Source organism: Hippoglossus hippoglossus, chromosome 22, assembly GCF_009819705.1.
Source record: "Hippoglossus hippoglossus isolate fHipHip1 chromosome 22, fHipHip1.pri, whole genome shotgun sequence".
NCBI classification, from domain to species: domain Eukaryota; kingdom Metazoa; phylum Chordata; class Actinopteri; order Pleuronectiformes; family Pleuronectidae; genus Hippoglossus; species Hippoglossus hippoglossus.
In genome coordinates this window covers 22275755-22292926 of record NC_047172.1, presented here as the reverse complement: position 1 = coordinate 22292926, position 17172 = coordinate 22275755, and the positions used below count along the sequence as shown (strand labels likewise).

The 17172-nt window shown below is 42.7% G+C and overlaps 1 protein-coding gene across 3 annotated transcripts in view; it reads right to left on the bottom strand.

Annotated features, from left to right (window-relative positions):
* Positions 1-11385: 11385 nt before the first annotated feature.
* Positions 11386-17172, bottom strand: part of babam2 (BRISC and BRCA1 A complex member 2) — a 79242-nt gene continuing 73455 nt past the window's right edge. For all 3 annotated transcript variants that reach the window (XM_034576607.1, XM_034576608.1, XM_034576609.1), the window contains exons 9-12: positions 14500-14570; positions 13861-13943; positions 13571-13724; positions 11386-12179 (exon numbers count right to left, since the gene is read on the bottom strand). In XM_034576607.1, the coding sequence (XP_034432498.1) occupies positions 12116-12179; positions 13571-13724; positions 13861-13943; positions 14500-14570 (372 nt within the window). In that variant the 3' untranslated portion in view covers positions 11386-12115. The remainder of the gene's footprint in view (positions 12180-13570; positions 13725-13860; positions 13944-14499; positions 14571-17172) is intronic.

The following is a 17172-nucleotide window of genomic DNA, read 5'->3' as shown; positions in this document are numbered from 1 at the left end:
AAATATCAGTCAACAGGGTTAAAAGACAAGGTGGCAATTGGGAGAAGCGCTTACTTTCCTGCAGGGATCAAGTGTTGCAACCTGAAACTTGCCCACACATGAATGCTGCTGGATACGAAGCTGGATCACTTTTTAAAGAAATGCATCTTAACTATCGGAGTCAAAATCTAGACTAGACTTGAATTGTTTGCTGGACCTCAAATTAAAAGAAGGGCAGCGCTGGAATTGTCGTGAGACGGGAATTAGAGGGTGGAAGCATCTTACTAAATGCCATCACATAGCAACCACATGTTTTTTTGCTTGTTTGCAGCTGCAGTATTAAACCAAACAACCTCACCTGATTCAGCTTCAGCTATACAACTGGTTTTTACATCACTGTGCACGAGCCAGCAAATCTAAAATATGTTTTGTCACAGGAGGTTACAGTGAATCAAGGTGCTTTATTCTGAAATTTGCCAAATTATTTCAATCTGAAATTCACAGAGTAAAGCACTAGAGTATAACGGCCAAGTGTGGGTACATAAAAACCTGTACCTTCCAATCAACACACCCGTTTGACAGTAACTTTACAAGCATCGAGGCATCAGTTCCTGATACAATGGAAGGAAGTGCGTCACCGACACGCTGTAGCTCGAGACAAAGAAGAATGGAACGCAGCTCGGGCGAAAACAGCGGAGAGAGAAGGGGAAACGTTGGAGCATGTGGTGGAAGAAGTGAACAAATAACAGGGACTGAGAGAAGAGAAAAAAACCTGCGAGCGGTCGGGGGACTCTTGAGCAGGCACGGAGCGACCAACACAGCCACCTGCAGACCGCAAATAAACAGACCCCCAGTGTTCCTTCCCCTTTTACTGGACAGCTTGTTTTCAGTGGAAGAAAACAAAAGTCCCCGACGCGATAATAGTAACCGAGGAAAAGGAAAATGCTGGCCGCCTGTCAAAATCTGCGCCACAAATTATTTTGTTTTGGTCCTTCTGTGTGTTGTTTTCCTTGTCGATGGCCTGAAACAGTCAAATCAAATAGTGTTTCCGAGAGACGCAGCTCCGTGCAGCCACGGTGAACACACAATGGACAAGTTTATCTCACTCCGTCAACAAGGTTGTCAGTATAATTTATGAGTATGCTGGTCTGAGAGCAGGCTGACGGCTGCACAACTTGGAATGTTAATGGGTTTTGGTTGAGGATCCGAGTCGGTGTTTGACCTCGGCTGAAAAACCATCACCCTCCTCTCTGCAGATAATTATCTGAGCTGCGCAAATGAGACATTTAAAGCAAAAAAAACCTTGATATCTGACAGACTTCTTCTTTTATTTCTTCACTTCACTTCCCAGAACCTCTCAAAGTGAAAACGTGGGTGGCACAGTGACATCATCTTTCCTTTGTGTTACGGTCGATGATGCTCAAGTTTCGTAGCCTCTGTTAGTATCTAACTAACTCCCTCTTTCTTCTGGACGTCAGGAAACACAAACACATCACTTCCTGTTCACCAAAAGATATTTTCCCAGGAAGTGGTAAAAGTGTTTACAGTAAGTTCAGAACGGTTTTTGGTATGGAGGTTGAGTCATGTCATTACTGTAAAAGTCTGTTACTTAAGCAACTTTCAGACAGGCACTGAACTAAAGTTTTGCTGACATTCTCCGGAGGGGCTGTATGTGAGCATGCAAATGTCTGGACTCTATCCGGAATTTCTCCTTCCAGAGAATGTCCGAAAGAGCACAATACAGAAGAGAGAAATCCTCTCAGGATTCACTGTGCAAGGGTGTGTTAATGTCCTTTCTATCAGAGATGCAAAAATGAAAAAACTAAAAGAAAATGTCAGGATTTGTAAGGATTTGTCAGCGTATGTAAGGATGACAAAGTGGTGCCAAAGTGGTGCCACGTAGAAGACACAGATGAAGAGAGTTTGTGGTGATAAGGGTCAACGTCGGAGACGATGTGCTGTAAACAAAAACACGTGATCTCTTTAGCAGAATCTATACGTTACACCCTCCTCTGCCTGCTGCACCCCCCCCCCCCCCCCCATCATCTGAACGCTCCAGATACTTCTGTGTTGTTGTGAACGAGAGGACACCTGGCAAATGTGGTAAGAACGCAGGCAGCTCTCATGACAGAGTCAAGGTTCCCCTTGAACTCACTACTGTCACTACAGTCCCACAAAATACTCAGACATTTACATTTTCACTGTTTAAAAATTCCATAAAACCATCACTTTCCTTCACTTGGCCCACAATAGAACCAAAAATCTGTTTCAATAGATACAGATCAAATTTGACCTGGAACACCTTCAATGTAGAAAAAGTGTGGGCAGCTATACAAAAACATAATTTATTTATATATTCAGATTTGTGAATTCACTTTAGATAAAGTCATCAATAAATCAAAATGTTATTATAAACTGAAAGAGTATATATGAATAAATAATATGATAAAGGAGTAAAAATCAATAAACTCTACCTCTAGCACAATGACAAACAAAACCTGGTCGTCTGAACTCAAAGTAAAAAGAAGAGGAGGATAATGAAATATTTAGCTTCTCAGTAATTTAGCTCAACCTTTCAGCTTTTTAACCATCGTCAAATTACAGACTGTGGTTCTTTAATAGATCCCATTTAGTCTGTAATCTATAATAGATTCTGCAGAAAGCCAGTATCTACATGCAACATTACATCAGATGTTTTCATGAGCATTTAAGGAGTCTCACTCTTTTGATGTTTTTAATCCATTTCATTGTTGCTGACCAGATAGGTCTGCATGTCGGTATTAACCCCTCTCTGTAAATCTGTTTTTAAAAAGAAGCTAAAATTAAAAAACAAAGACTTTGTCCTGGACAGAATTGAAATGAGCGTCCCTGTCATTCAAACATTAAATTGTCAGAGTTGAAGACTACAGGCTATCCTGAAAGTCGCTTCTTTTTCTTCTTCTGTTGTTTAATGTTGTCACAACTTCCTGCAGTTGGTCCGAAAGTCCAAACTAACCCCAACATTTTTTGCAAACAATCCGAGCCAGGGTTTGTTTGTTTTCATCATCACAGCTGAGATCTTTAATTTGAGTGATAATGAAAACAGGTCAAAAATATGTGAAAAGAAGACAAAACTTGGAAACCTTCAATATAAATATATGTATAAACCTTTTTTTTTTTTTGTGTAACATGACCTTTGAGCAATGGAATCTATGTGTCATTTTAAACCGAACTGTATTTACCAAACACGTGTGGACTTCTGCGTGTTCCTGGACACAACATATTCCCAGGCCTGCTTCATCGGCCAAGTGGAGGCAGAGTCGACCGCACGTTTTTTGTTTGTCTGCTCTGTGGTGGACAAAGACTGCAGAAAAAAAACATGGCCATAGAGTCAGTGACATTACCATTAGGTTTGTGACGGGATGCTTTGAAGCTTGCTGGCCTTTCGTCAAGTTCTTTGGAGCAAAAAAAGAAAAAAAAAAGGAGAAATTTCAGCGGTAGGGTGGAGGCCGGGCTGAGCTGAAGCGAGTAAGCAGCGCTCGCCTGTGAATGACTGATACACAGAGACACCTGTCAATCAAGATGCACACAGCAAAACATACGGTGCCACTCTTTACACCTTCAAGTCCCAACCAAACAAACTGCCACAAGTACCCAGAATCTGTTGAAGTGGGGGAAGTCACCATTGGAGACGTCTTGTGTGAAATCGGTCAATAATCAAACAGAGATGTGGAATTGTGTGGAAGAATGGGAGGGGAGGAGGCGGGGGTGCTGGGCCATCTTCTTCCTGGGGTGGACTCCTCCGGTGCGTCCATTCCTTCCGGCTCGATGGAGGCTTAATGTGAGTGTGGAAAAGTGGAAAATTTAATTAGGCTGCCAAGGGGGGTTTGTGTCACTTGGCACGAGCCATCCCCCACCCTCCTACTACCACCTCCGCTGTGCCCCCCCACCCCCCTCTCCTCCTCCTCCTCCCACCCTCACTCACCCTACCTCATTTGTTGCATCGACGCATTGTACCTCTTTTTATGTATTTTTACCCATAGTGCTCCAGGACATGTCCCGCTGAGGCCAAAAGGAGCAGACAAGAGGTCAACAGTTTACAGATGTGCAGATGTTGTGATGCGGGTGAGAGCTGATGTGGTGGAGCTGTCACTGAGCACTGATGTGTGGATGCACTTAAAGAGCGAGACTACTGCCAGGAGAGCGGGGCACACACACGGACTGTACCACCGACACTGAGTGTTTGGATTCAGACTGATGCTCATATCTGGGTTTATATCTGACCACAGTGGTAAACCAACATGTGACACTGACAAGGTGTGTCAGCACATACAGAAGTTAGGTGTGTGTTTTATGTCTGGTTTTCTCTTTTTTGAAATAAAGTTGGACATTTTGCTTAGTTTTCTTTAGTGTGTTTTTCATGCTGGTATGACAGGATTCATTTGTTAGTGGACCCAGGACTTTCCAGACCACTGTCACAGATTGTATTTATAGACTGTATATATTTATATACAGTCTATGGTGTGTGTGCACTGTCACCTCCAAACGCACATTACACACAATGCACACAGTACATCTATGCTAGAATAATACTACCTGGCTCAAATGTGTCAGTTTGTTTTCGGTTTTCCATTTGATTAAACTTTATTTGGCAATATGCATCATGTAAGCACAATATCGTTACTCGATTTACTAAAAGAGCAGCTGTCCTATTCTCAGGATTGTGTTGCACAAACTGTTCATGAATCCATCCTAAAATAATTACAAAGTTCTAAACAGCTCTCTGGTAATATCAAATTCAGTTGCAACAATAAAACTTGTCTCAGCTCGTGTGGACTTTCGTAATGTGCAAATGCAATATGAAAATATCTGTGGTGTTGTCTAAGCAAAGTCAACACAGTAAGCAAACAGTCATTGTAGCATCATGAGCTGCAAGATTACTTCTGAAGGTAACAAATATAATTACTAAATCTTTTTGTTTTTAAAGGGGTTACGTTATTTAAAACCTCGCTTTACATCAATATTAAATGCTGGGTCATGCTGGTTTTCATCTTTTACGCTTAAATCACACATATGATGATATGATCAGTTTACATATGATCTGGTTAGTTTTGTTTTCACATTGTAATTTAGGGAGCAGACTTTTAAATGATATACGCACGACATGTCATCATCACTTATGTGGGCTGCGACCACCTATACTTGACAGTGATTGGTTGTCTACAAACAATCATTCGAGCTGCGTCCACTTCTTTTTTTTCTTCCTCAATTGTTTAAAGCTGTCTCAACTTTGTGCAGTTGGTCCTCAGGTCTGAACCATCCAGCGCAGGCTTTTCACACAAGCCACAAGCCAAAGCACCTCCATGTTCGTGGATGGGGCCTGGACTAAACTAAAAAGTAAAATACAATATGTTCAATTGTTCATGTTTCTGTTAAGTTTGGTTTGAATTATTTATTTGATGATAAAAACACAGGGTGAAATGTCATGATTAACAGCAGCAGGCTGGCTTGTAAATGGTTGAACTCATGTAAAGTCAGGGGCCTTGTTACCAGGCTTCCCCTAATCGCTACTGTACAGACTCTGGCTGTAAATTACATCATCACTCCAAGATGGCAGCGTTCGGAATATTTTTTTCTGTTAACTGGTTTTTAATAAGTTATTTGATGCTATAAAAACAGGATGACAGCTGAGACTGAATCATGATTGGTTGAGCGCGTGTATTGGCGGGACCTTGATACCGTGGCTCCACCCCCAATGTGCAAATTCTTTATACACAGTCTCTGGACCAGGCTGTAAGCATGTGTAGACGTTTCAGTAACAACTAATCTCTTTCCAAGAAACTAGTTTGTGTCCATCCTGTTAAGTGTTCAGAAATCTGCTGTAGGTAAATAATAGAGTCGGAGTTTGATTAGGGCTGCTGGACACTAGAGGATACTCGGGCTGATTTTTGATCACCTCCAGCTCTAAAGCTTATTCCGCCCTCTCAGCTATACACCCATAGTTTATATTCTCTTTTTTGTTTTTTTGCTGCAAATCCAAACACCCAAAAGTGCAGCCAGCTGACAATTGTTTTTCTTCTGAAGTCACGTTTAATCACGTAAGTTGGCCACCCTTTCAAAGTTGTTTGCCTACTGTGATAAATAAACGAAAACAGAAGAAAAATCATGTTTCTGTGAGATAACAAGTCTCTGGAATCGCCAATGTGAAATCGTTTCCTTCAGATGGCGTGCGTGTGGTCTTACGTTCTGGCCAAATCGTCTGATGATAATGATATTAAAAGTCAGTTAAATCTTGAGAGTGGAAAATCCTCTAGCGTGCACCAGGCCTTGGAATCAGTTGTACCTCACATGCCTCCCTAACAATTACAGCTAAAGTTCATGAGCTAATGATCTGAATAGAAAATCTGTGATTCCTCAGTGAGGCACAAATTGGATTTCAAACACTGAGTGGTAAAGTCTCTACATCGAAGTAGATTTTGTTCAGCTGCATACAGAGTGTCTATTTGTCGAAATGTAATTCAAAGATACAATTAATTTGATCTTGTGCAGAAATAACATTTAAGCTGATGCCCAGGCCGTACTTCATCACGTGGCTGCATCACATCCACTCAGCTTCAAAAGGAAAGTTTCCCTCAACTCGTCAGGAAACATGCTCATCCCTCATGCACTCCTCCAACTTCCAACGCATGGATATTTATTTTTTGGATTGGGCGGGTGGGGGTTGGTGGTGGACAAAGTGAAGGGAAGGGGTGGTGGTTGTGGTGGAGGGATGAAAAGAGTCTTGTCACATTACATGTACCTGTCTGCGCATGTCTTCACTCGGGGCTGTCATCTCACCTGACAGGTCTATCAGTGTCCGCGGCTGATCAGAACACGTCTCTCAGCCTGACAGGTTGAACCGACAGCGCGGCAATCCAGACTGACAGCTCCTCAGGTAGCTGGTGGAGGGAGGGAGGGGAGGGGGAAAAACGAGAGGGAGGAATCTGGGGGGATGAGAGGAGAGAGGAGAGGCCGCGAAGGAGTAAAAGAACACACACACACACACGACAAAAGGAGTAAATGAAGTGAGTAAACATTGAAAAAATTAATTCAATACGACTGGTCTCAATGCTGCTCGCCTAAAAACCCTGAAGTGATTGTGAGATAATTCTCTTTAAACGAGTAATAGCTGCCAAACATTACCTTTAAATCCATTAAACATTTGAATCCTCTTCTCCTTGGCAAACACCCGGTGCCAGTTAGAGTATTTTTATAGCAAATCGAGTCTCATCTGTTTTTACGACAATCGCGCAAGACTGAACCAAGGCCAAAAGAACAAAACACCTGCGGGATGTGTTTTGGTTTAAACCCGTGAAAGGTTTAAATCAAGTATCTATGATCACACCCAGGGGGAAACGAGGAGGGGAGTGACACCCTCCACCTCCCCACTCCTCGAAAACAAATCTGTCTTTATCTCGTCAAAAGCCAACAAACACGAGACCATCCAGAACGCCTCGACAACACGAAAGACAAAACGGGGAGAAACCGACAAGATCCGGAGCAAAGACTCATCTGATCAGCTTAGCTACGCTCTCTCCTGGCTGCGGAGTGTACGAGGAGTAATTAGCAATTAACAATCAAGGTTTAGCGAGATCCAGTTATTATCTGTATAAGCAAGAGGAGAAGGTGTGTGTGTGTGTGTGGGGGGGGGGTATCTGCCACTTCGACTTGGGAGTGTATTAGAATTCCCGCGTTACTCGAGTTTGTTAAAGAAAAAGAAAGAAAAAAAGAAGAGTGAGGGACCCGAGAAGTAATTCTCTCATTTCAACGACATCTCTGGGCCATTTTTTTTTTTTTTTCAAATTCCCAGATCAAACAGCCGGTAACAAAAGGCCCCAAATCCCCCCTCCGCTCTCCTCCTCCTCCTGCTCTCTCTTTCCAAAATTAGTTAAGCCTCTCAGCTCCATCATCCTCAACATGGCTCGCATCAACAACCCTACGCCGTGTCGCAAATGCTGCATAGCCTCTGAAATCCACCCTTCAGACACACATACACACTCCTCTTCAGCCCCATCCCTCCAACACGGGGAAGAAGATGATGATGGTAGAGGGAGGGGGGGGGGGACAGAAAACTCCCCATATGTCACTCTGAATTTGTACTGACAGAAAAAACCCAGAAAGTACCCCACACTAAGAGTTTTTGATTTCAGCCACTCCTTCCTCTTCCGCTCGGCTAACTTTCTGTCTTTTGTCTTTTTCTGGGAGAAGATGTGAAATCAAAAAGGCGTTGTATGAAATATTAAAAAAAATATGAATCAGGCGACGCTGACAGGCGATTCGGACAACAGGAGAATAAACAGTCTAGGATGATGCAGCTGTTACTGCTCTCTGACATATTCAGGCCCTTTTGGGATCCTCCTTGTTTCCCCCGCTGATTACCTCACCCTCTCTGCTGTTTACCATGACAGTTCACGAGGTGATGATTCAGGATTTTCAATCACTCTCCTTCCTCGTCTTCCTATGCACACTCTCTGCACCGGCGCCTGCAGCTTCGTCCACTTTCGACACACTTTTCCTACTCTTCAAAAACTTTCTGGCGGCTTGCCCCGACTTCAGCTGGGTGAGTGATGCCGAGAGTTAACTCCGGGGTTATTGCCCAAGCGGGAAGGTGCTCGTTGCTCAGCTTTAAGTGATCCTGTTTCACACACTTGTCAGTTCTCGGGGCTGGCAGGTCCTTACTGCCTCCGAGCTGGCTGCTTATAGGGTTGTCACCACAGCAGTTAATGTTAATCTAATGCTGAGATTCATGTTTGCCAGCTCCCTTGAGCTAAGGACACCTGCTTGTGGAGCATGTCAGGCTCCTGCCAGCATCAGACCCGTGCCCTCCATTGTACAATCATTACTTTGTATAGCTTGTGTTAGGTCAGCTGTTCCCCCACCAGCACGTCGAGGGTGGAGATGGAAGTCTCACCTCAAGCAATGCTGGAGAGAGGAAAAAAATTAATCTAAAACACAACTCAATCGTCCGTTCATCCTCCGAGGGAAAATGACCATGTTTAATCGTCCCTAAAATCGAGTCCTGGTCCAGCAAAGCGTGAACTCAGCCTGACCACGATAAAACCCCCTCCACCCTCATCAATTTAATCATCCCCCGTCCACAGATTCCGAGCTAATTATTCCAGCCTTTAATTATTCCATCCGACTGCCGTTGAGATCTCCTAAAGACGGCTGGATTAGTGGATTTGGAGTATTAGCTCGGAGGGTTGGCAGACCTCTGCACTGTGATTCAGGGGGCTGAGAAATGCATCTTCAAAAGGTACCTTTAGCAGCACCTTCACAGGATCATTACGCCGGATAAATCCGTGTTAAGTTGCTTAAAAGCGTGTAAAGGTGAGCCATGTTCGGGTGCAGACACCTCGGAGGAAGGGGGCTAACGGAAATGTGACTTGAACATCGCGACTGTGACATAGTTTAAACCACTTTGGAAGGAATTGTTCACAAGTTACTTAAAGGGCTTATGTCAAGTTGGGTCAACGTTAAGGACGGGGGAAAGTTCCGGACTGAATACGTTTACAACCCAAGTTGGCACACTTCACACACTGCAATGTCATGGTGTGCTTTGAGTGGAATCATTTAGGCTTCACTTTAAAGAAAATGATTCAATTTCTCTTTTGTGTTTCAATGTAAATTTAGACTTAGTGAGTTTAGATTCACAAAGTGGCTCAAACCATGTCAAGACTCGCTACCGTTTGAAAATCGGCTGGTACCTTTTGGGTGAGGAGTTGCGATGTCTAGACTCGACTGTCAAGTTAAACTATTCTTTGCTCATGCTTGTTAAAGATGCTACCCATCATCCCGCTACCCCTGCTTTGAACTCCTTCCCTCTCCAACAACCCTGCAGCTCTCCAAAATGAGAGCAGCCTGTCCCGTGGCTGACAACCGAGATGTTTTGAAAGCAGGTCGGGAAAGGTTAGAGCAAGAAACATGGAGTGGGGCAGTGAAAAAGACAAAAAGAATCTTGCTTTTTAATTATTTTATTAAGAGCCTTGATGCTATTAAATGCCCCAGATACATTCACCCTATAGTTCTCAATTAGACTTGACAGTTGCTGCTTTACCAACAATAAATATAGCAAAGGGCTGCGCCTGAGGCCAGGAAGGACCCCTAACTATGACCCTCATATTTAATGATGAAAACAAGCACACACGCACACGCACACGCACACACAAACACACACTGCCTCGCTCAAGCACATGCATGTGCACATCCATGCATGGGAATGTTCACACACACACACACATACTCTCTGTGCTGTGGCTCCACATCACACGTTAGGGTCCTTCAAAAACAGTCCTTTACCAATTGACATCATTTCTATGGTTTATAAATACATAAGTGTATAAAATATAGTGTTTATTAAAGCTTTATTTGTAATTGTAAGATGGCACTAAAATAAATAGTGTCTCTGAAAAATGTTTTGTATTTCACTCAGCAGTCTTTTCCTCTGAGCACCTCTCTTTTTCAGCCACAGCAGCTCCGTGGCTTGTGGATAGCCGCGTCTGTTGGTCTGTCCCTCGCTACAATTCAGACTGAAATACCACATTGTCTATTGCATGCATTGCCATTCAATTTTGAACAGACATCTGCGCTCCCCAGAGAATAAAGCCTCATGACTTTGGCGATCTCTTGACTTTTCATCATGTGCCACCAGTAGGTAAAATCTTTCACTCATCCACCTGAAAATATCTTTATCTTAAAGACAAACATTCATGGTTCCCAGGCGATGAATCCTTATGGTCATTGTCATAGACTGTATATAAACATGGATGACATGACAGCTCCCCAAAGAGCAGCCAAAGCGTCTCAATCGCTCTCTGGTGGCCGACGGCATTATGGATAAAAAACCCTGCCTCCTCCATGTTTAGGGATGGGACATGGACCAAACCAAAAAGTTAAAGTACACGTAAAAACTATGGTATATGTCATTTCAGGTCACACTGTTGTTGGTTTTCTGGTAAGTTTGGTTTCAGCTAGTTATTGGATGCTATAATAATGGCCAGATTGACAGATGAGACTGACTCACGATAAGACAATGGTGTGTATTGCTGGGATCTCTCTTCCTTCATTCCTCAATCACTACTGCACGGACTGTGGCCTTAAAAGGACGTATTCGGCGCAAGATGGCAGAGTTCATATCCGTTATAATTTGGCTTTATTTCCAGATAGTGGGAGACATATTTAAATACATGGTCATTGGCTGATTATTTCTTTAGTTTTTTCTGTTTCTAGTTTATTCCTGATTTTTTTTTAGAGATCATCTTTATATTTTAATCCCCACATGTATGAAATGCCATGACCAGCATTTCTATATTATTAAACACATTTTCACGTAGCGATTTCCTGATGAAGCAATGACCAAAACAAAACAAAACAAAAGCAGACAAACTGTCAGAGGAGACATACTTCTTTACTGGATAGACATTTTGACAAAACACATGAATTTACAGTACTGCCGACATCTCAGACTAGATTAAATTAAACCCACATCATTCTAACACAGATCATTTCAACATTCGATGGTGGAGTCAAACGTGAACGAACAGCAAACAGAGATGTAGCAAACTCACAACAGCTCTTTGTGTAGTTAACAAATTGTTTAACTAATGTATAAACAAACATCCGTTCACACTGTGGCACCAATGTATGGAGTGTTGTGAGTCCAAACCCCAGTGCTTTGAGAGCTTGAAGCCAGGTGTCATTGGCAGAACACAATAAAACAACATGTACAGCTGAGGTCTTCAAAGTAAGTTCCTGTCAGACTATGGAGAATCTTATTCAAATTCAAGGCCTTTGACTGTGCCAGTGATAGTGATCCACAATCATCATGAGAAAGAGTTTGGTGCTGGGACGACTAGACAGCAAAGTGGCTTCTCTATACAGGTACAATAAAAAGTGAAGGTAGTGATTAAGAGGCAATAACTTCAAGGCCAAACGATGTGGAATTCACAGCGTCTGCGTGCAAATACGCACACTGTCACTCTCACTGTACTGTTAAGTTTGTGCACGCTCATGTGCAGGTTCACAACTGCATGCACGGACACACACTCACACACACACACACACACTCCCTCCCTCAGGCAACTCTCCAGGCAGGTCATTTAGCTGGAGAGAGTGAGCACTACAGCTTTCCGTTGGCAAAGGCTCCCTCTTGGAACTGCGGGATGAAGCTCTTGAAGTACGCTCTGGGTGGGAGACAGAGAGAGAGAGAGAGGGGGGGGGGGCGATGGAGGTGGGTGAGCAAATGAAAATGTGACAACAACTGAGTTTCAGCTGCTTCAAAACGTCAAACAAATTCACCGCGTCGGTCCCGCTCCCAGTGTTTATCAGAGCGCAGATGAAAGTCAGAACGTCTTGTACTTGTTAAACTACAAATGTACATGAGATGCTGTGCGTATGCCTCTGTGTTAAACTCTCCAGGGTGAAAACAAGACAAACATACTGTACGTATTGAGGTTTGTGTGTTAGCGCCCTCCAGTCAAAACACTGAGATATACACTGATTTACCTGACAAGTTTCCAGTAAAGTCACAATAGCCGCTTTCGGACACGCACTGAAGTCCAGACATTTTCCAGAAATTTTCCAGAGGGGCTGTATGTGTGAACGCAAATGCCCGAGTCAGTTGCTCTGAAAATGTTCCATAGAGCAGGAAAATCTGAGTGGGTGGGTGTGTTGATGCTGTTTCGAACATGCAACTAGGAAAATCTGGGACCATTCAAATATCTCAGGATGAAAAAGAGGTGTCATATACGTAGACGACACAGATAAAGAGGTCACACAGACAACGTGATTCAACAGCTTTTGGCAGTAAAGGCTGACGCCAGTGTAAATGTGATTTCCATAGCATCTACTGCATACAGGTGCCACCCCCTCGCCAGAATGTGTTCGGATGTTTTCCTGTTGCTGTGAACGCGTCTGACCCGAACACTCTCCTGCTGCATTCTTCATAAGTGAAAGGAGCTAATATTGTTGGAAAACCTTATTTGTTAGTTGTTAGTTGTTTATGCTTTAAACAACCATTACAAAGCCAAACTTGTAGTCAAATCCAGGCACCAACAGACAGACTGAATTTAAAGGGTTTCATTGACATTTAAGCGTAGTAAATATTAGTAGGTAAGATGATAAGGTAAGATGAGAAAGAAGTATGTGAGTAAAACTGATAATTTGTTGCCTTCTATAGTCACTTGTGCCAGGAGAAAGAACAGGCTGTGCTCACTCCTCAGACAACGCCTAGCTTTACTCTTGTGAGGTCAGGGCAGTTAATGTGTACTGAGGGTGGAATCAAATCTGTGAATATCAACACAGTTCATGTGCTGCATAGTCCACACAACACGGTCCTATTGTGTCATTCTGTATCTAATGCATATTCATTCTGGTAAATGATGAATGCATGATAAATATGCCTTTATTATAAATACTTTCATGAGGAAGAATATTCCATCTATGCAAACGACTTTGTGAGGAACAGAGCATTTTCTGACCTTCTGTTGTGTTTAAAATTAACACATTAAATCCCAAAATTAAATGGTACAACTTCCAAAATGCAGGAATTTTTATTGTATCAGATTCTACTTACTTTGCCCTCTTGGCCATCTCGTTGCCGTCCCAGCGTGGGCTGTAGGGATACGACTTCTGCACCTGAGAATACAGCTGACCGCTGTTGGTGAAGTGGTAAACGGACTGAAAGGTGAGGGTAGGCTGGTCCCTGGGGAAGTACAGCGGGAGATCCACTACAAAGAGCAGAGGAACAGAGAGAGAGAGAGACAGAAACGCATAGACGGAGAAGGAGAAATCGAGGATTGTTAGGTAACTTCATCGATCCAGATCGATCAGAATCAGAATCAGTGTGATTGTGACTTTTCCTACCGTGAACTAGGAAGCAAAAGTCTTTCCACATGAGTAGCAGGGTGAGCTTTGTGAATCCCTCGGCGTCGTACTCCACCACCCCCCTGCAACACACACATACCAATTTCTGTCATTTGGTCTCATTTAACACCTCTTTTGTAAAAAAGGCAATTACAAACGTGTTGTCAATCTCAGAGTCTATTGACGTTGAATCAGCCTCTAGGGGGAACGGACAATATTTTGGGGCTTCCAGTGTAGGCAGCAGATATCGGGGCCAAGACTCTAACCCTCTGTTTGCCGTGCAGTCTGACTAGTTTCTTTCTCAATCACAGAGGTCGAATGTTTCCTCACACAGAACCCAAACAGCCATACTTTTTGTATGTGTTCTAGATCCAGACGATATATTGTCTAATCTCTATGGACAGCTATCTCCATGTGAATGCAGATAAATCAAAAAAGCCTCTTTTCCTCTCCACATGGACTGTTTACCTGCGGCAAACCAAAGCCTGCTCAAACTAGAAACAGGAACCAGAAGGCTTCCAGACCCAAAATCGTGTCCCTTGCCAACAGATTCTGCATATTCACATGCAGAATCTGTTTATAGAGATTATGTGTTGTGATTATGTTGGTGGAGAGCGTGGCCCTCGATGGTTCACTCACATTCCAAAGTGGCTGAGGAAGGCAGCGATGTACTCTCTCCTCTTGTGATAGCCTTGGATGACATACTGCACCTATAGAAGTAAAAAGAGGAAGTGAAACAACATGTGAACATGAGCAGAGACTTAGGAGAACTTCAAAATCTCAGGGAAAGAGAGGTAAATGAGGTATAGGGTATATCTGAAACAATCTCGATGTTTCAGTTTGTGAATTTCCAAATAATTCTAAAAGACATTGTATTTCTGGTCAGAGCCATTATATATTCAAATCCTAGCAGTGGCACACCCAGATCCGAGTTTGCATTGTATATACATATATACCAAAGGTCTGTGCTGCAGTTCAAAATGTACGAATGGGTTCACAGAGTGCGTTGAAATACAGGCAAGTGTTTATTATGCTGCCAACACAACACATTATATATTACAGCGTGTCTGCAAATGTGTAACAGATTTTTCTACCACAAACCAGATCCAACAAAAACATGTCACATGAGCAAGTTTTACACTAAATCCATACCAGAAGAAAGATGTGAAACGCAGCCACAAAAATGTACAAGACGTTTTGAGGAGCCACAGTAGATGTCAGACAAGAGCTCACCAGAAATGTGACTGGATCATTAATTGCAAATCCATTTATTTGAACTAAATTAGTGCAGTGTGATGATGAATAATCAGGTTGGTTCCAGATAAGCACAATTTTACTCTAGAAATAAACTGAAACTAGAATGGCGTTCTGTAGAGCACACGACACAGCCAAGACCCAACAGCCTCCTCATGAAACCACATTTAAATTGAATAGATCCTGACTATTTTTTTGTTCTTCCCCGAGTCTTTTGCATCCTTCCACTAAGTTTCGTGGTAATCTGTCCAGTAGTTTTTGTGTTACCCTGCTAACTAACTAACAAACAAACATACAAAAAAACCCACACAGACTTATATTATAATTCGTCTAATTTGTCCTGCCACAGTTTCATAATGAACCAAATAAAATACTTAACACTTCTCATTTTATCATTAGAGATCTTTAAGTTGGTGTTTTGCTCTGTTGCTGCATTGTGTAGCTGTGTGCAGCACTATTTAAACACTGTTTGCAGCACACTTTCTCATGTTATCGTCCATAAAGTTGTAACAGTCCACGCAGAAAGTCAGACCTCATAGTTTCAGCTGCAGTTGTGTGCGTGCCTGCAAGTGTCATGCCTAGCATTTCTCTGTCTCGTGTAAGAACGTATCTTTCAAGACGGAGACACTCATTTGTGTGCACTCATCCCTGCTACCGCCATAGATTTAATGAATTCTGTGGAGAAAGCTAATTCCTGGATCCACACCAAAATTTATTGGGCTCTTTCCTGACATTTAACACATCATTCCACCAAGTTTCGTGGTGATCCTTCCAGTAGTTTTTGTGTAAACCTGCTAGCTAACAGACAGACGAAACAATAACATAACAAACAAACTTGATTATTAATAATAGATTTGTTGGTACATACTATCAAACCACAATAATTTAACATCTTGATGATAATAATGATAAAATAGTAAATTTTTTGGGCAGCTAGTGAACCTTTTGGAAATGGTCATCACAGCTGCAACAGATTTTTTAAAGATTTTGACAAGTTACTGAAAACATAGGAATAGAGATTAATGGTTCGAATATGGTTTGTATTATTTCCACCCGTCCTCACGGTTTCAGGGTCTTTGTTGCCCTGAACTCAGCCTCTGTCTGTCTCAGTCTGGCACTGTGTGATGCCAGCAGAGAGGCTTTCTGACTGAACCTACCCAGAATGTAAACAATGCCTTGGCAGGAAGAGAGCATTGACAGAGGTGAACGTTTTAATGGTTGCTTTCACTTTAAAACCAGACGGCTCAGAGTAACAAAAGCAGTATTACATGCAGTCTTTGTGCGGGTCGAATTTAAATGTCACAGAAGTACAAAGTCTTTAGCTTACCACTTGACAGCTAAATAAGCTGGTGTTAAAAGCTCTACCATAGAGTCTGTCAAATGCAATGAGAAAAGACTGTCTGCTCAGGGTACTGTGTTCATTTTACAACAGTTTCTCACATTTCGCTCCATATTTTTGAGTGGAGCCTCAATGTTGCATTTTTCCTACTTAAAGGGATAGTTCACAGAAAAATTTAATTCAGTCATTATCTATCCACCACTGTGCCGATGGAGGGATGGGTGAAGGGTTTGAGTTGACAAAACACGTTTGGAGTCTCAGGGGTAAACAGCATTGTAGCAGAATCCAATACAATTGAAGTAACTAGTGACCTCTTCTTCAGATGTAATAAAAGAACAGAAAATAGTTTCCGCAAGCCCCGACGTTCGTATTCGAATCGAAATGGCATCATTTACACCGTGTTTTTAGCCTAAATGTCCTCTGATTGCCTCCTCGGAGGCACATTCACGTACGCACGGGCAGACTGGAAACCTGCACACACTCTCGCAAAAGGGCACGTGCGGGGTGCGCGCTCGTGTGGCTACGTCCGCTAGCATCCCCACGTCCAGTAGTGGACTTTTAGGCCTAAAACATGGTGTAAATGACCTCATTTCGAGTCGAATATGAATGTCGGGGCTTGCGGACACTTTTTTATGTTGTTTTATTACGTCTGAAGAAGAGGTCACTTTGCCTGAAACACTGTTTATCCCTGAGACTCCAGAAGTGTTTTGTGGACTCAA